At 37.0% G+C, this 20,385-nt stretch overlaps 1 protein-coding gene across 2 annotated transcripts in view; it reads right to left on the bottom strand.

Moving 5' to 3' along the window:
- The window catches only part of LOC136677501 (alpha-1,6-mannosylglycoprotein 6-beta-N-acetylglucosaminyltransferase A-like), a 247,051-nt gene that overhangs the window by 23,889 nt on the left and 202,777 nt on the right, over positions 1-20,385 (bottom strand). For both annotated transcript variants that reach the window (XM_066655064.1, XM_066655063.1), the window contains one exon: positions 8,553-8,686. In XM_066655064.1, coding sequence (XP_066511161.1) covers positions 8,553-8,686 — 134 coding nt within the window. The remainder of the gene's footprint in view (positions 1-8,552; positions 8,687-20,385) is intronic.

Here is a 20,385-nt window from a genome sequence, read left to right as displayed (position 1 = left end):
CGCGCATGCGCGATAAGGGGGTGGGGGGTTCGCGTATGTGTGTGTGCGATAAAGGGGTGGGGGGTTCGCGTATGTGTGTGTGCGATAAAGGGGTGGGGGGTGGTTGATCGTTAGCGATTACGGTAGCACGTGTGCGCCTGATAAAGCGTAGCTCGTGACTTGATACCTGTGATAAAACAGAACCTGTGTGCACGATAAAGGGGTGGGGGGTTCGCGTATGTGTGTGTGCGATAAAGGGTTTCATTGTGGGGGGTCGTAGATCGTAGATACCTGTAATAAAACAGAGCGAAGGGCGGGAATTATGGTTAAATTACACGTTTATGATTGGTTGAGGGGAGGGCGGGAATTCCGGGGTAAAATACACGCTTGTGATTGGACGAGGCGAGGGCGGGACTTTTGAGCAAGGGTGGGAAAATACACGCTTATGATTGGTCGATGCCAGGGCGGGACTTCCGATCAAATAGACGCTTCTGCTTGGACGACAGGGCGGGACTTCCCTCCCAAAACGGGGCGATGACGTGGCACGCTCTGATTGGCCCAAATGACCTGTCAAAACGAAGTTACAAATAATGCCTCATATATCTCTCTCACAAACCACTGCTGCAAGAAATCTGACACTTTTTTTTTAGGAGTTCAAAACGGTACATAGAAACACTAAGCTCTCGCAGCTTAGATTTTTTTGTTATTTTGCAAAACCTACTTTTGTCTGAGAATTTTCATCCAATTTTCTTGACATTGTGTCATTAAATGATTATTAAAAAATTATGAAATTTCGATTCAATATTCCCTCCATGTGCAAATGAACTACTTCAGCTTATCGCATGTTTAACTTGAACGTCTAAAACATACTGTGCTCAAATTGCCTGAAATTTCAGATTGGATTTTGAGGTAGTGTGTTAATTGTGGTGTGAAAATTGATCTTGGGGGCACTGTAAATACTAGAAGTTTATATCTCAGAATCTGCATGGCCAATCAGACAGATATTTGGCATGCTCCTTCTAAGGACAAATCTGTTTGTGGAAAATTAAGAATAACTTAATACAGGCAAAATTGTGACCAAGTCAGTCCACCCGACAAACCAACACTAAAGAAAATGGAGGACTGTTCAAAAGAGGTGAAGTACTGGATGTCACACAACTTCCATTTACTAAACAGTAACAAAAGTAAGGTTCTCCTTCTAGGTCCAAATTCTGCTATAAATAAGGTATCAGACTTAATATTATATTTTGCTTATCTCCCTATTGTTCCAAGTTCATTAGCTAAAAATCTGGGTGTCATCATTTGATCAGCATATAGGTAGTATTACAAAGGAAGCTTTCCTACATCTTCATAATATCTCTAAATTAAAGTAGGCTTATCCCTGCCAGATGCGGAAAGATTAATACACAATTTTATTACATCGAGATTAGATTATTGCAATGTGCTACTGTCAGGATGCTCCAGCAGAAACTTCAGCTAATTCAAAATGCCGCTGCCCGACTTTTAACAGGATCGCGTAAGAGGGAGCATATAACTCTTATTTAGCAGCTTAACTTTAGGTTCTATGTTTACCTGGTCACAGCAGCCTTTTATCATCGAACTTCGGCATACACTTGATAGTAGTGTTGGATTTAAGATTGGATCATGTTCTCACCAGAAATTAAACACACCAGTGTTCATTTGGGACAATACAGAGACAATCTTTTCTCAAGGGTCTTAATACGGTTGTTTTGGTCCGCATACAAGTGCAATAACTTCCATACCATAAAGTGCAGGTGTGAAAACACCCTTAAACTGAGCTTTGGTCTAATGTGTCGGTAAACAAGTAAAAAAAAAAAAAAACTAAGTTGCTCAGTTAGATATGCTAGGCTTCCTCTTTCACTGCTCATTGCATATAAACTGCAAGGAGTCTTCCAAATGTTGAAAAGCATAAAAAGAGTTGAGAATATAGCTTACTTCCTGCTCTACAAATACAAAACGCTTTCTTCTACAAATCTCCTCAGATCTGGATCTCCCAACTAGTGTTTGGGATGCAGACACAGTCTAGGCTCAAAACCCACTTGCTCAGTTTAGCTTTTGGTAAGCACCCTATTCCTCTAGATTAAAGTTGTTGTTTCAGGAACTCATGGACATCCCTAATCATGGTAAACTTGGATGATGTGCTTTGAGACCCTGTAATCACAATCACTCTTGCTTGACGATGGTGAAGCAGATGCACCATCTGTTATTGTGGCCCCAGATTTATGCCACTATCACCATTATCGTCATTATTATCATATTATAGCCAATTACTTCCATTACACTTACATCAGTACTCTAATAACTACACTGTAACATAATGACAGACTTAACTGGTGATAATGTTCATTACTATCAGTAGTTTGATCTGAGGAGGTTAGGTGATACTGTTCATTTCTATCAGTAGTTTAATCAGAGGAGGATGGGTCAGACTTCTTGTTCAGTCTTGGTTCCTTCTGAGGTTTCTTCCTCCAGCCTTGAGGGAGTATTTTCTTGTCACTGTCACCTTTGGCTTGCTCGCATGGGACTTGCTGATTTGCATTGTTACCGGTTCTGATACTAATTCTGTAAAGCTGCTTTGCGACAATTTCAGTTGTAAAAAACGCTATATAAATACATTTTGATTAGATTATTATTCGATTGGTATGACCCTGGGGACACTTCCTAAGTGCATAAAAATATTCATTATGATAGCCACTAGTGAGTGCAATAATATGAAAACATGAAATATTTTTATGAAATTAAGCATATCAACAAGCATAGAACCATATGTTTGAGAAGAAAAACGACTTGGTTGTACGTGGCTGAAAATTATCAGTCTGTACATTTGCATTCAGTTTGAATTACCACACAAACTCTTTTGTAACTGGAGTTTTGTAGCACATTCAGTCTGTATTTATTTTAACGCAATTCGCAGTCTCACAAACTTAGAGTAGGTTCATACCTAAATAATCTGAAATGGCAAAAATAAGTTAATACTGCTCACCTATGGAGCAGGAAGTAAGCTATATTCTCAACTCTTTTTATGCTTTTCAACATTTGGAAGACTCCTTGCAGTTTATATGCAATGAGCAGTGAAAGAGGAAGCCTAGCATATCTAACTGAGCAACTTAGTTTTTTTTTTTTTTACTTGTTTACCGACACATTAGACCAAAGCTCAGTTTAAGGGTGTTTTCACACCTGCACTTTATGGTATGGAAGTTATTGCACTTGTATGCGGACCAAAACAACCGTATTAAGACCCTTGAGAAAAGATTGTCTCTGTATTGTCCCAAATGAACACTGGTGTGTTTAATTTCTGGTGAGAACATGATCCAATCTTAAATCCAACACTACTATCAAGTGTATGCCGAAGTTCGATGATAAAAGGCTGCTGTGACCAGGTAAACATAGAACCTAAAGTTAAGCTGCTAAATAAGAGTTATATGCTCCCTCTTACGCGATCCTGTTAAAAGTCGGGCAGCAGCATTTTGTACTAATTGGAGGCGTTTGAGGGAGGACTGGCTGACTCCAAAATAGAGTGCATTGCAGTAATCCAGCCGGGAGGTGATGAAGGTATGGATTACTCTTTGAAATTGCTCATGTGCAAGAATTGGCTTCACCTTTGCCAGCTGCCTCAGGTGGAAAAAGCTGGACTTACTGCGTCAAATTGGCGGTCTAATTAAAAATCACTGTCCATCTTAAAACCCAGGTTTAAGATTGTCGGCTTCACGTACAAAGTCAAGGGGCCCAAAACAGCTGGAGGGGATTCACAGGGACCACTGGGACCAAACACCATCACTTCTGTTTTTTTTTCATTAAAATGTAAAAAATGTCATTGAGACATAACAAAAGTGGTTTAATCGAGAAAGCATCTTTATTCTACAAAGGGACATATATCTGGCTGTCTTCAGCATAACAATGGAATGCAATGCCATGTTTTCACAAGACAGAGCTCAGTGGGAGCAGATAAAGTGAGAAAAGGAGGGGTCCTAAGATTGAGCCCTGTGGAACCCCATATGATAGAGGAGCTGAGGAGGATTCTGAGCCAGCAAAACTCACACACAAAGTTCTGTCAGTCAAATAGAACCTAAACCATTCCAAAGCACTACCACAAATGCCGAGTAGATGCTGCAAGCGGGAAACTAAAATGTTGTGATTCACTGTGTCAAATGTCACAGTTAGATCCAGCAGGACAAGAATTACATGGACCCCAGAATAATTAGCCAGGAGGGTGTCACTGAAAACCCTGAGCAACGCTGACTCAAGGTTTTAAAACCAGACTGAAAAACCTGCAGGATATTATGCTCATCCAAAAATAATTTCAGTTGAGCTTAAATAACTTTCTCCAAGATTTTTGAAATAAAAGGCAGCTTGGAAATAATTAGCTAATACTGTATATATCTAATGCATGTTTGAGTCTGTGACCCAAAATCTTTTACATTTCAGCTCTTTTACAAAACAGGAGATCAACTCGTCTCTCCCTATAATCCTCACCAACACACTGGACACCTCTGTTAATGCTTTTCCTGAGAAGTTCACCATATGTGCTCTGTTTAACAGTACACAAAAGCTCTTGATTAATAAAAACAATCAGAGGTGACAAAATTCTCACATTGTTTGATGTGTTGCATTTGGATTTTTCTAAATGCAGCAATATTACCAACTACTTCATTGATTTAGACCATAGCTGCAGGTGTGTAAAGGCCCTTAGAGAGATAAAAATAAAAATAAAAAATACAGTCTATATCATTCCAAGTTTAACATCAGCATTGTAAACTCCATTATTTTCCTTAGATTTTCCCCTTCTCTTTTGCAAGTAGATTATTTTATGCATAATCTCCTGAGAAATACCTTGTGAGATATTAATAACTTGATGCTAATCATTGCTTAGATTGAAAATTAAATTAAGGATGGTCTCTGATTTTGCATAGCACTGGAAAGAGAGGGAGAACTGGGAGGTAGAATGTGTGTATAAGCATATGAAAGCCTGACTGCTCAGACTTTCAGTGTGTATTTCTGTGTGTGTGGGTGAATGTGTGTGTGCTTGAATGTGGTCGCTGACAGCCCTTATTAACATTTCAAAAGCCTTCAGACAAATCCTCTGATCTATGGCCAGATGACCCTGAGCACTCGCTAACCTCTTATTGAGAGGTCTCTGTACTTCACCACTCTGTCTTCATCCATCTGCCTGACTGCCTGAGTCTGACTTGAGGTAGTGAAATGAGTAAGTGAAAGAATGATGTCAGGCCATCGCTCCAGCCAGCTGATACAAACTCTTCAGTAGCTAAAAAGCAAACTATCCTAACAGGGCTAAAATAAATAACAGGCACAAGGAGCTCAATCAAATAAGGCTCCATTTTACCCAACTAAGCTGTTAATAAATGGTTTCTCATGTTGTTGAACATATATGTTGAATATAATATCAGTATTTTCTCATTGATAAAGTATGATAACCATTGTATTATAATAGTTTCATGTCCCTTTATGTCAAAACAAGCATAGAACATCTGCAAAATATTAGCAATGTCTCACCACGTACTAATATTTAAAACAGTATTACATGGTAAACCAATTACATTCTAGTGCTTGTGGCTACTGCGAAATGTATGTGGAATGGGAACTTTATAACAAAATGATGCAGAATAAGCTTCTGAATTCAGCTTCATATCACATTTGGCCATGGAATACTTTTGAAGGCACGGTGCCTTAAATTTAACTACATTAAAGTCCAGAAGCTGTGGCTCTGTCCTAATGATAAAACCTGTTAAATTCTAAAATTAAAACTATACTTAAAAAATATTTACAAAAAATAATTCATTTCAAACGATTAATACCTCAAGTAACATAGTGGAGCATTGCTTCATACATAAAAGTAAAAATCACATTTTCATTGGTCCTGACATTGCATTTTAAAACAGGACATACTGTGCTAAAGACATGGGCGCCTATAATTATTATTATTATTATTGAATGCATCTTCTTAATGAGTGTGGTTATTATAAAAGGATATAGAATTTTTATAATTTTAGTAATTAATGAGAGATTACTGACAGGCTTTATGATTATTGTACATCTGTACAATGAAATCTGACCTCTGTATTTTACCCATCCATGGCAGTGAACACAAATATTCACACTAGTGATTAGGATCAGTGAACACACACCTGGAGCAGTGGGCAGCCATTCAGGGAGTGTTTTTGGGGTTTTTGGGGGTTATGAAGTTTCCTTTAAAGCTCTGAACTCTGTAGACAAGGCATTTACCTATTCACTGGTGTTTATAGCTTTCTGATATTTGAATTTTCTTTTTTCCATATTGCTATGAATCTGATGTGACACTGTATTTTTCTAAACCTGTGGCTCCATTAAACCTCTGGAGTCCAGCACTCCTGCTGGTGAGATAAACCAGGACTTGCACCAAAATACTAATGCAACTCAACGAGTTGCATTAGTTGTAAATGCAAATGTTTTAGGCACCTGAAAATAAGCAGGCTCACAAAAAAACAACACTAATATTAGAATAAAAACCTTATAAGTAACCTTATTACAATAAATTGTGCTATTCTGTATATGAATGTGTTGGATCAACCCTTTCCAAATCTCTCCTCCTGACAGTCCAGTATTATTTGAGTTAGTTGTAAAATAATTCAGAAGTGTTGATGGTTCCACTATGTGCTAAAAAGTGTAACAAATAAAAACAGTTCTACCATCTTTATAGATCCAACTTCGTAACCTGATAAATAGTATTAGTAAAGTAATATATATTAATTATAAAAAATATATAATTTAACAGCCTACACTTCTGGTAAAAAGAGACATGAAATACTCTAAATCCACATACAATATACGCAGTCATATGTAACACAATGTGTATCCTGTTACATTATTTTACAAGAATATTTTATTATGACAAATGAATATCCTCTTATGCTGTGGCAATAAATTATTGGTCATCCATGTTCAGGAGTCCAAAAGAGTAAAAGTGTCATCTTTATGAATGGCTGGGAAGGTTCTCCCTTTCAACCTTCATTGATCATTATCCTATACAAGGCTTTTCTTGTGACTTGGAGGCTACAACAAAAAATAGTACTGTCTGCCCAATACTTTCTAAATTTGATCCAGTAAATAAATAAATGCAATAAAAATGCTTGCAATGTTGCACTTGATATATAGTAGGCTAAAAAGTGATTTTGTTACAATAGGGTAAACACCAAAAAAAGTTACAAATTCCTGTCCTAAAAATGCTTGTCCTGTCATACTATCGTACATACATTTGACTCCTCTTACCACTATACTATATTTATACTACTATTTCTGTGCTGAAGCCAGTTCAGCCCAAAAGGGCTTTTGCTGTGAAGGGTTTGGCCAAAATATACTTTGGTTTCAAAACCTGCCAAAAGATCCTGGCAGAGGGGTAGGTAAGCAAAGGAGTTTATCACTCTCTTTCTGAATCTCTGTGTGTGTGTGTGTGTGTGTGTGTGTGAGTGAGAGAGAGAGAGAGAGGGGGGGGTGTATGCGTGAGTACGGATGTGAGAAACATTTGATTTTCATGTGTTATCACAGCTTTGTATGCGTTTGGTTGTGTGCTTCTGCTCTGTTCTCCATTCAAGCACATTTTCTAATTCATCCATGGAGACAATGAAATCATTTCAAGTGTCTGACCAACATTTTCCATTTTAAAACAAAACCTTTCCTTCCAGAGAATTTGTCTGAGAGTTGCTGATTCTGGCCCAGGTATTGAACATTTCAGACTCAATATCCACTAGTGCATAGAAGAGAAACCTGTGTGGATCCTAATGAGTGCACCAGGCATGAGCTCACAAGAAAGAAATGCATGAGAGAGAAGCTGAAGGCCTGTGGAATTGCACCGGGACACAGGGTTGGTGAGAAACCACTGAGAAGGATAGGGTTTAATAAATGGTTTTTGCTAATACTGTTATTCAAATGTGCATGGTTTTTCATATTACAGCCATTATTTTTGCTATGGTCTATACTTACAACAAAGATGCACATACTACTGCAACAACAGGTCATACTCGAAAGGTTTGTTTTAATTAAAATCTAGCTGTTTTAGTGTGCTTTATTTCAACAGCTGTGGAGATGAGGCTTTTGGTTAACTTGAGTGTGGCTTAGTTGAAATATGAATTTAAGCGGCAAAAATATATTGTCCCCCACTCGTCTGGCTTATGAAAGACGCATTTTTAAAGCTGTTTTAACAAGAGAATATTTTATCATCTATTCAGGACCTCAGAGTTTATGTTTGCAATATATAGTTTGCATTCATTCATTCATTATCTCTAACCACTTATCCAGTTCAGGGTCGCGGTGGGTCCAGAGCCTACCTGGAATCATTGGGCATATACAGATATGTGCATTCTATCCCAATAAATGTATTAATGCATCACGTTTTAGATAATGTATTAATGCATCACATGTATTTTGCAAAACACTGAAGGCTGTGAGATTTTACATTTATTGCTATAAAATAGACAAATGAACATAAACTAGAAAACAGACTGGTCCAGAAAGTAGAATGCCTCATTTAAAACAAAATAGGTGGCATGAAGTGACCCTACCTTCCAAAAGTTGTCCACTTTTCCATACACGAGCGACTGGTTTTGGCGCTTGATGTCATCAATGTGACGAATGTCACTGGCGTTCAGGTGCTGCTCCACCACAAAGCCCAGAAAACTGTTATCAGGTGTGTGAGCTGTAGGACAAACAGTGAGGAGATTATGAAAATGGAGTATCATAACATCATCAATCAGAAAGGGAAGAAAAAACAAAACCACACACCAGAAAGGAAGAAAAATAGCAACTAAAAATGAGCACAGCACAACTAATTGTGTTAAAATTTCATGATGAATGGACCAATAGAAACCAAAACTACTTTGAAAATTTAATTTTACATTGACCTCCATTGAAAGTTAAGATTTTTGTTTCTTCCTCTGTACATTTGTGATTTTAGAGATACAGGTTTTTCATTGTAGAGTGACAATATGTTATATTATTTCTAATATTGCACTGTAAAACAAAACTAAATGGCTGTCAGGTACACAAGCACTTAAAGTTAACTGCATGGCTGATTTTATTTACTCAATTACTTTGCTTCTAGGGTAAACAAATGTTTTGTAATCTTTTGTCATGGCAAGAGAGAGCAACAGCGAGAGAGGGTTACTATGGGAACAGCAAGCCAAAAAATCATTGCCCAGGTAACAATGCACTGGCAAAGCTACACCTCCATGCCAACTGTCTCAAACTTGAAATCCATATATAAACATTTATGCCATTTACACTCTCATCCCAAAATAAGAAAGCCTTATACATGTAGATAAATGCAGACATTAGGGCCATCAAAATTACTCTCCATAAACACAGTAAAAAAATTTCTACCACTATCAATTTAACAAACAGGGTATCAAAGCAACAGGCATATGCACAACATACTGATATTAATTTACCCTTTACCACGGTTTATGATATTATCATGAGATTGTGGGTGGTAGAGTTGGTTGATTTGCTTAAAGGAACACCATGTATCATTTTTACTTTACAATGACAGCTAAATTATTTTGATTATTGTTCCCTGTTACAGAGCTGTAATAGGGAGGATACAGCCTGTATGGCTGCTACTCCGATTCCATTGCTGGTTTACTGGACTAAGCAAAATCTCAATCACAAACATTTTACGGCACAAATCTCACAGGTTACCTTGCTACAAGAAGAATCTAGTGCAATGAGGAGAAAGAAAGAATGGGTTGCCTCACAACAGTTACATAGTAGAGCGAGCTGAAACAGACATGACGACACAAGGTAGTAAGTAACTTTCATTGTAATGTCCTTTATGTGTTGCTGTGTTAGTTAGTGATAAGTTTTATGAATGAAAGTGTTATAATCATGTTTTTGAGAATTACTGTGCAGTGAGGCAGGGTTTGTTGTTTCTAAATTTAGCCAGATTAGCTGACTTTTGTGCGTTAGACAATATTTATGGTTAGTGGTATAACTCCTGGTTTGGATCAGATCATAGGTTTTGAGTCATGGATCGGATCATTTTTCAGACACACAAAAATAGAAAAAAGGAGACAAGTGAAAATTGGGGAACCTCACTCACCATCACACGCACACAAGCATGTAGTGTCAAGCAGAGCTAACAAGTGCACTCATATTCCCCAACATTACAGTGAACATGCATCAAAGCTGACGCTGCAGGATTTTGTGTTGCTGCTTCTTTTTTATTAGTAACTTTTATTTTGCCTGCTAACTTTAGCTGGATTAGCTCACTTCTTGGAAAACAATAGAAATTATAGCAAATCTATGGGGTATTGTGAAGAGGAAGATGCAATACACCAGACCCAACAATGCAGAAGAGCTGAAGGCCACTATCAGAGCAACCTGGGCTCTCATATAACACCTGAGCAGTGCCACAGACTTATGCGACTCCACACCACGACGCATTGCTGCAGTAATTCAAGCAAAAGGAGCCCCAAACTAAGTATTGAGTGCTGTACATGCCCATACTTTTCAGTTGGCCAGCATTTCTAAAAATTTATTTTTTGTGTTGGTCTTAAGTAATATTCTAATTTTCTGAGATACTGAATTTTGGAGTTTTCATTAGTTAGTCAGTTATACTAGTCAGTTATAATCATCAAATTAAAAGAAATAGACACTTGAAATATATCATTGTGTGTAATGAATGAGTATTTGAATTGAATTACTGAAATAAATTTTTCTTGATATTCTAATTTTATGACCAGCACCTGTATTCTCTTCTTCAGAAGGAAAGGTGAATATTTGTACGTTTTCATTACAGAACTGTGTCAAATTAAAAAAAAAAAAACATAAGTACTAGAGATGAAACGGAGCTTATGAAATGAACACTGCTTTAAAATCAGTTATAATAGAATAAGGTACAATTATGTTCCCTAATTACAGGTACAAATATGTACCTTTGAGGGTACTGTCATTACAAAATAATTAAAATACCAAAAATTTTTACCAAATGATTCAGTCTGAGACTTTTGGTCTCACTGATTTCAGTGGAATGGGGGCTAAATGGCAATTATCTTTGCCAGTGGGGAGTGTATTTCTCACCTGTGTTTTAATGGCTATCTCATGAATAGTCAATGAGCCTCATTCATGAAATGCAAGCAGAACAATTTTGTTGCATAAATAGTTCATAAATCACTTTTTCGTAAATATCCAGATTCATCAAAATGTTCGTAGGTATGGACGAAATTTACACCTGTTCCTGAAAACACGTAAAATGTGTGTAATGTCTGAAAGATGCTGAAAGTATAATCTGACATGACTGAAAATAAAAGTTAAAAATATTAATTAAAATGCACAACCTACATTAATAAACAATAAATTAATTAATAATTAAACTAAATTTCACAGAACAGTCCTCTTCCTAATACAGCCTGTTATTCCGAGCAAAAAGCAATTGCTCGCTGAATTGTTTTGTTACTCATGTAGTCAGACAGTTACTTAATATGGATCATTAAAATATAAAAGAGTTTAAAGTCTGTAACTCTTGTTCACATTTTAGAACCCTGTAATGCTCCTGAACTTGTGCAGGAGCTGTCTGTGTTTGGCTTCAATGACCTGAACACTGGAAGGTTTAAAGCATCATTTTTAAGCCCTTAATCGTCCAAGCATCATCCCAGGAATTTTAAACTATGTTATACATGATGCACTGTAACTGGCGTGAAGGTGTGCATGCCAAAATGACACAATCACAGTGTTTTGAGCCTCATGCATTTACTCTGCACCCAGTCATGCACCTCCAATGTTTTATAACATGCTTCATAAAAAGGAACACATTTAAAGGAACTCTTGCAAATTAGGAACAAATCCAGGAATTTATTACTCTATGACAGACTACAGAGAGTGTCAAATTGCCCAAAACTCATAGAAGGATTTGTATCAAGAATAAATGCTTTTAGCTTCCGTCCAGCTTCTCCTGCTTTTAGCAGGACTGTGCAGGGCAAACTTCAGTGTAGTGTTCAAATGTGTTAGGCCCATAAAATGATCATTATTTAAAATAATGTATCTTCTAAATAAAATAGTGGTGCTACTATAGAAATATATATATATATATTTATAAATACAAAATAGGATTCTTTTCTTGTGATTTTCTTGGATTTGTGAACTCAACAGCACACTTTATTTAGCATAATGAATTATGATATCCTCAAATAAAACTGCACTGTCAAAAGGAGAGGTGTTAACGGTTAACACTCACAATATTACTACTGCAATAATGCAATTTGTTTTTATTTTTATAAAACATCTCTTACAGATAATAGTTTCTTAAATCTCATGAAAGTATGAAAGTATGCCTCGATATACTTTTCCAAAATTGAGCAAAAACTATACATAGGACGAATCTAAAAAGTGCATATTTGAATGCACTTCAATAAAATTGATTTCGGCTCAAAAGACATGCTTTCTTCTGCTTTTCTGCAGAGGTGAAAGCTTCTTGCTGCGGCTCCTCATTCTGAGTGCTTCCTTATAAAGCTGTCTTTTGAAATTCATGGGCGGGGATTATGGTAATGTATGTTAATTGTGAAGAAATGTGCACACCCATCCAATTTGTGAACATTTGGTATTCACTAACATATGTTCTACTAAAAAATCTGGTGTTTACCCAGTGTTAATAAATCTGGCAGAAAGTTTTCAGGAATGTCCATTTCTTCATACATTACAGGCAGTTTGCTTGTGTTTCATGAATGAGGACCAGTGTGTGAGACAGGTACAGAGAAAAACAATGTCACATCAGATTTGTAGCAATATAGAAGTAAAACTACATAAAATATCATAAAGAGGTAAACACCAGTGTGCCAACAACCATGTCTACAAAGTTCAGAGCTCATAAGAAAATTTCATTAATGTTAACGTATTTTTCACTATATATGAGCACCTCTGAAATTAGGTTTTTGGGAAGCTTTCAGTTAAGCACAAAAACAGATAAATGACAAACATTCTTCTTTCACATTACTGTTGCTGGGTTTGTGATGAATATTAGCATGTGTAGCTTTTTGGGAACAAACATTTTTGCTCAGGTGAAATTTCTAAAAATGTCAAGGCATTTTACTTCAGATGTGTCCAAAAGGCCTCAGACCTCAAGCCTGTATGTTTGTTTGAGGTCTCATTTTCTTATTTATTTATATTTTTGCAACAAAAAAAACCCCAACTTTGTATAAAAGTCTGAAGATATTTCCTCACCATTCACTAGTTCTCTGCTTATAACCAGTCTAACGTGTTTAAGAAGCTAGTGTCTAAAAATTAGTGTTTTAAAAAAAGAAAAAAAAAAAGGTTCTCAGTATGCTAGGATTCCTCTCTCTGCTCACGACAGAAACCCCTCAAACCCCCAGACACCCCTCCACCAACCACTGCAGCGCAAAATTAATTAAAAAGCGAAGAAAAGTACATACACAATAATACATTTTACACATTATTTTCATGAATTCAGTTGCATAGACTGCAGCCTGGCTTAAAGCACTTAATTGTATGCTATTTCTTTTTGAAAAAGAGGCTCTATCATAGGTAAACTCTGCCAGAGTATATTGCGCAAATATTCGGTGATAAATTACAAGCTAAAATACTAGTAAATCTTTGTATGGGGAGGAATAAACAAATACATTTGTAAGTTAGTGTAGTATGCATGACATAGAGGAATCTTTTTTTCTTTATTAAAATAATCAATTATGGGACTTCCGGATGGTGGAGAAGCAAGCGCCAGAATAAGTTCAGAGCTTGCAGATGGTCTAGCTAACCCTCGACAATTAACTTAGTAAAACTTTGTTCTTAACATTCAAAATAATATGTTAGGGGGTAGCAAGAGAAAGAAAAGAGGAATCCAACAAGAAACACATCCAGGAAAAGCTTAAGGGGTTCAGGCACAACAGTAACAGCACCCAGTAACTTTCTGATGTATTCCTCTGCAAAACGTGAGTATTATAGACGACCATCGCGCTGGGAATTGCCATGCTTTCTCCGAGAGCGCTGCGACGATGGACAGGAGAAGATGGGCAGCACTGCGAGGAGCCCCCTGGGGCCCTAGGGACTCTACTCACCACTTTGGAGGTGAACATGCATTTTGTTCATGGAAGTCACGTGTAGTGGAGTATGGACCAGATCAAGAAATGAAAAATTAAGACCTTGACTCTCCACTCTGATGATAAGTTGGACAGGATCCACATTCCACAGTGTGTGTGTGCCCCCCCCACCCAAACACACACACACACAAACACACACTCACGCACATACCTATGTCTGACAACAAAGGCTAAGTGACCCCAGGATGAATGAGGGATCATCTTCAAACTTACGACGCCAGATGACTACTCCCCCTTCTTCTGGACAGTAAAGTAGAAACTCCAAGTTTATGACCCCATTAGGCCTAAAAGATCAATCAGAGCCTTGGAGACCAGGATTGAAGAACCCCAGTTTTATTGCCATCAGCGTCGGGATGGCGACCCCTTATCCAAAATCAACACATGGCCCAGAACTGCCAATGGTGACTTCCAACGCAAGTTCAAACCAGACAAACAGCATGGACCAACAGTGCCCCCAAGTGGACATTTGCAAAATCACTTTTCGCCCCCTTTCCCTCTAAACCTCATAATCGGACGCACAAATTCTAAACATATATTATGCAATGTGTATTAATGTTATCCTCTGTTATTCTCAGGTGACTGTCTACTAATTAACCGAGTGATGTGTATTACTGTTTCAATCATGAGGAAAAATTCCTGTCTCCATTTCGGAAGACAAATTAATTTCTAACATCTAGAATAGATGGTAATGTACTCGATATATATATATATATATATATTTTTTTTTTTTTTTTGTTGATAAAAATAATCCAGTACACTCATTATGCTATATTCAAGTATGTATGAAGTATATTCTATTCATTATTCGTATTAGCCAAAAATATGTGTGATCTCTCTCTCTCCTCCCTGAAACGTGAAGAAAGTCACGTGAACCTCAGACCCAGGATCCAGTCAGAGAAAAGAGACTTCCCAAATGGGCGTGACCGCGCCACATCTGAAAAAGGAGTCGCTCTGCTCTTGCAGCCAGTTCTGCTTTCTTGATTTTTTTTTCCACTCTTCTGGATCTCTTCTCGTACAGCTCTCGTACGCTCTTATGTCTTCTCTCTACGCAGACAAGCCGACTCTTCAAAGACTCTTAAAGAAAAGAACTTCACGCAACTTCCAAGGTACGCCTTGTGTCATTTAGCAGTGCAATACAGAAACTAAAGAGTAAACATAGAGTAATTGTCAGAAATCTTTTCTTTGTTTTATTTGTGTTCGTTTGTAGCCCACTCCAAGTTTAATTTTACGACTGATCAAAGCAAGTGAAACTTATTTTGGCCAGAATAAAGGACACCGCTGGAACAGAGAAAAATTCGTAAAATAAGTTAATTAATTCATAAAACAGCTTCTGAAGATCGGAGGAAAACAGCAAACTTTTATTCTGACGCCCCCTTTTGGAGGGAACATCCCACTCAGGACAGTGAGCCAGAGGAAATCCGTCCACCGACGTCACCACGCTCTGAGTGCACCCGAAGCGGCCTGCCTCGCAAGTGACAAAGCCTACGCTGACCCAGCATCAACGCTCCCACGAGAGAACCGCGGGAACCAAGCCGGACCTCTCTCCAATCACCTCAAAAACGCCGCTGTACCCATCGAGTGGTTGAATCGTAAAAGTAAGCTAAATTCCTCATTTTCAGAGCTGAGATCGAATTAAATTTCTTGGTACAATTATACCCTAATTAAATCAGTTAGCAACACCTCATTCACAAGTCATATAGCCTAGCCAATTACTAAATTTGAACTGGTTTCACCTGCGTTGATTCCATGAGATTTTGATGATTGTGCTATGCTTATCAACCTATTATCTTTCCTTTTAATAAAGTATTTCCATTATTTGAAATAATACAGTGTGTGGAGTTTGTTCCTTGAGAGTCTGAAAATCCTGAAGAACTCATGTATCGGTGACAGTATTTCCCTCTCTAATTGTTAATAATGTTGTCATTTAAGTCAGTAATAATAATAATAATAATTATTATAAGTTATAATCACCATTAAGCATAACCAGCTCGAATACTGTTACTCCGCTACACACGTATGTTACATGTTCAGATGTGTTTTCTTTTTTTTGTTTTGCAGACTCCCATTTGTTTCTTAGAGCATCCTGAAATCAGGTATTTTTTGTTCATATACCAATGGCAGAAACGAAACAAAGATAATAAAAGATAAAGGTAATTACCCTTAAAGTTAATGGCTTGCATAACCCCATAAAAGAAGTTTCGCAAATTCTTGCTAAAATGAAAAGAAAAAAACAAGATAAAACGTTCTGGCAATAAACACATCTTTGGGAATGAAAAACTGTGTAAAATGGGGTTTAAAAATGTGTATTTTTCATCATACACACAAGGTAAATCCAGGGGAGTTGCCATTTTACTGTGAATTTAAAGTGAATTTCCAGCTCTCCTCACAAATTAAGGACAAAGAAGGACGATACATACTGGTCAAAGGATACTTAGATCAAAGAGAAATCACTTTATTGAATGTCTATAGACCACTTGGGAATAAAAAAAACAGCTTATTAGGAAAATTTTTGATATGACTGTAGCAGAAGTGTCCGGGATATTGATATGTGAAGGAGACTGGAACATTCACTTAAATCCTTTTCTGGACTCCTCTGGTAATATAAAATAGTCTCAGACAGAAGCAATATACACTAAAAGAATGCTTAAAGAAGCAGGGCTGATTGATGTATGGAGGGACATGCACCCTCAGGACAAAAATTACACCTATTTCTCACACTCACACCACATGCATTCGAGATTAGACTATTTTTTTTTTTTTTTGTCAAATATTGACAAACATAGAATAATACAGTGTGACATAGGGGTAAGAGACATATCCGACCATGCAGGGGTGTACATGATACTCCATGTGGATAATGACCGTAAAGAAACCCTGTGGAGGTTCAACAATAGCTTATTAAATGATTTTTTTGATTTGATAATTTTGTAGAGAAAGAATTTAAAGTCTATACGGACCACAACAACAAAGAGGATATCACCCCTTGCATTTTATGGGATGCAGCAAAGACTTTTCTGAGAGGGAAGTTAATTATGTGGACCTCTCAAAAGAAAAAAGAAAAAGAGAGACGCTTAAAAGACCTTACTACACAACTAAAATCCCTTGAAACACAACATATGGAAAGCAATAATAATACCCTATCCCAAATCAGAGAAATAAAACTAGCTCTTAACTGCTTATACGAAGATCAGATAGAGAAGAAGATTAAATTAATTAAACAGAACTATTACGAAAAGAGCCCTAAAGCAAAGAAACTTCTTGCTTGGAGAATTCGCAAACAACAGGCTGATAGATTTTTACAAAAAATTAAAAATCCTGCAGATAAAACGACTTATTATCTAAAAGACTTTAAAAAATAATTTGAATTATATTACACCCAACTATACTCCGAGCCCCTTGAAACAGAGTCGCCTTCAGTAAAAACATTTCTTGCCTCTTTTGGATTTACCCTCGATAGGAACGGATCAAAATAAAAGACTAACACAAAAAATAAAAGACGAAGAGATCAACAAATCAATTTAAAAACTGAAAGGGAATAAAATGGCAGGAGAAGACAGCTACCTTGCGGAGTGGTACAAACACTTCAGACACCCATTAACCCCGTTGCTTAAGGATTGCTTTAACCACATACTTTCAGGTGGGGAAACACCACCTTCTTGGAGAAGAGCAGTGATATCAGTGATCCCCAAACTGGGTAAGGATAAAACAGAATGTGGCTCTTACAGACCAATATCAGTGTTAAATATGGATTACAAGATATTTGCAACAATATTAGCTAAAAGGCTCGAACTTATAATCCTGGAAATAATAGATACAGACCAAACAGGTTTTGTTCGAAATAGGCAAACTCAAGACAATGTGAGATGGGCCCTTTACCTTATAGATCAGATGAAAAACACAGAATCACTAATTATCAGTTTAGATGCAGAAAAAGCCTTTGATTCAGTATTTTGGAATTAGCTTTATTGAACATTGGAATTATTTGACTTTAACAATCAAATTATAGGTTGATTTAGATCACTATACAAATCCCCCTCTGCAAGGATCAAGATTAATGGGGACCTATTAGGGGTCCTTGTGACACTATCTAATCCTGAAATCAGCCTTCCCAATCTCATTTCCTTACTCAGGACATTTGGCACCTACTCTGGATATAAATCAAACCTACAGAAAACCCAGGTCCTCTCATATAATTACCAACCATCACAAAGGATTAAAAAAATGACCAGGTTTAACTGGAATAACAAATCTATAAAATACCTAGGAGTAAAGATCCCCACAGAACTATCCAACATTTTTGAATGCAATTACACCCCTCTGATGGAGGAGATTAGGGCAGATCTATAGTTTTGGTCAGTACTACCCATGAACCTATACAATAGTATATAAATTATAAAGATGAATATTTTACCAAAGCTCCTTTATCTATTTCCGGCTTTGCCCATACAGGTACCCCTCAAACAATTTAATGAAAGGGACAGTATGATCTCAAACTTCATTTGGGTTAAACAAAAACCAAGAGTTAAATATCAGACATTACATCTGACAAAAGACAAAGGCGGATGGGCCTTACCACACGTAGAGGATTATTATATGGCAGCGCAAATGCGAGTGATAATTGGCTGGTGTGACCCAACATGCGAAGCTAAATGGAAAGAGATAGATCTGTCTTACAGTAAGATACCCCTTCAAGCCTGTCTTGGAGATCAGTATCTTACTAAGAGACATATAGATGCAGAACTCATCCCCAAGTGGATAAGAGTCCCAATGAACACTTGGCACAAAATATTAAGACAAAGAAGAATTGAAAGAAGTGCTCAGATTCTGCGCTGGCCGGCTTATGATAAAGATTTTCCCCCAACAAAAATGGCTAAGAGATTTATACAGTGGTCATAGAAAGGTATAACAGGTTATTGGAAGATTACAACTAAAAATGAGTTAAAAAAATTTCAACAACTGCAAGAAAATTATGATTTGGAAAAGGGGGACTTCTTTAGGTACCTCCAACTAAGGCACCATTATAACGAAGTATTCTGAAGAGGACGAGACAGGTCTAATGAAGATTCTCCTAGATACATGTAATGGAAGACCACCTAAGATGCTGATATCCAGTCTATATTCATGCCTACAATTGGGAAGGAAAACTAACATGACATACATTAAAGTTAAATGGGAAATAATATATGTAATGCGGTTACTTACACATCAAGTTCAGGTCAATTGAGGGAATTTTCTTGGAAGAATTTGGTCCGCTTTTTTGTTACCCCAAACATTAAGAGTAAACAATGCAAGGACCCTGAAAAGGCTAAGTGTTGGAGGAAATGTGGAAATGTATCAGCAGGACACTTTCTTATCTTTTGGGACTGTAATAAGATCACACCCCACTGGTCAGAGGTGATAAAGGAAATCAACACAATGATGAACTTAAACCCAACGACTTCACTATGACCTTCTATGTAATCTACCCCAAGGGCTGAAGAAATCAGATAGATATCTTCTACTAATACTACTAGCAGGCGCAAAGAAAGCCATAACCCGCAAATGGCTAGACGTGAATCCACCATCACTTCTGGAATGGATGGAAATAGTCAAGGAAATCAACACAATAGAGAGACTGACTTTTTCATTGAGGCTTGCTGCTGATAAATATAAAAAATACTGGGGGAACTGGAATACATACTTGAACTTGGCACCAACCGTATGACTAATGTAATTACCTTGCTTTCATTTGAATGTTTACTTGTTTGCGTCTTCTCTTTTTAATTCTTTACAGGATGCTCTAATTGTTTTGTTTTGCTAGTTGGGGTCTAAATATTCTGTTGTTGTACTTTAAAAAAAACCTGAAAAAACTTTAAAAGTGAAGTCTAAAAAAAAAAGAAAAAAAAAAAAAAAAAAAAATGGCATTGTAGGCATGATGATTTTCTGAATTAAAATCTCTTAATTTTCTAATTAAATGTTTGGGTCCTATGATTAATCTGTGTTCAAAGTTAACACATTAGCCTTGACATTTTAAAGCTATGTAGAATCTGAATTTGCCATTCATTAGGCAGTATGTACCAAACTAAATGTAACATTCTAAATGTTTCCAACTGTAAAAACTAACTTAACGTCATCTACCTTTTTTCTTTCCTCTCCTCTCTTTCTCACTCGCTCACTTGTGTGTAGGGTGTGTAGAGATAGAAGCAGCACAGTAATTATTCCACTTCTGTATTCCTCACTCAAATTAATATCCTCTGCTTTTGTAAATGCGGTTTCATGTAATTATTTCAATATTGATGGAGCTGCTGCA

This window comes from Hoplias malabaricus, chromosome X2 (assembly GCF_029633855.1).
Source record: "Hoplias malabaricus isolate fHopMal1 chromosome X2, fHopMal1.hap1, whole genome shotgun sequence".
Taxonomy (NCBI): Eukaryota; Metazoa; Chordata; class Actinopteri; order Characiformes; family Erythrinidae; genus Hoplias; species Hoplias malabaricus.
Note: the sequence above shows the minus strand (reverse complement) of the source record. Positions and strands in the feature narration are given on the sequence as shown.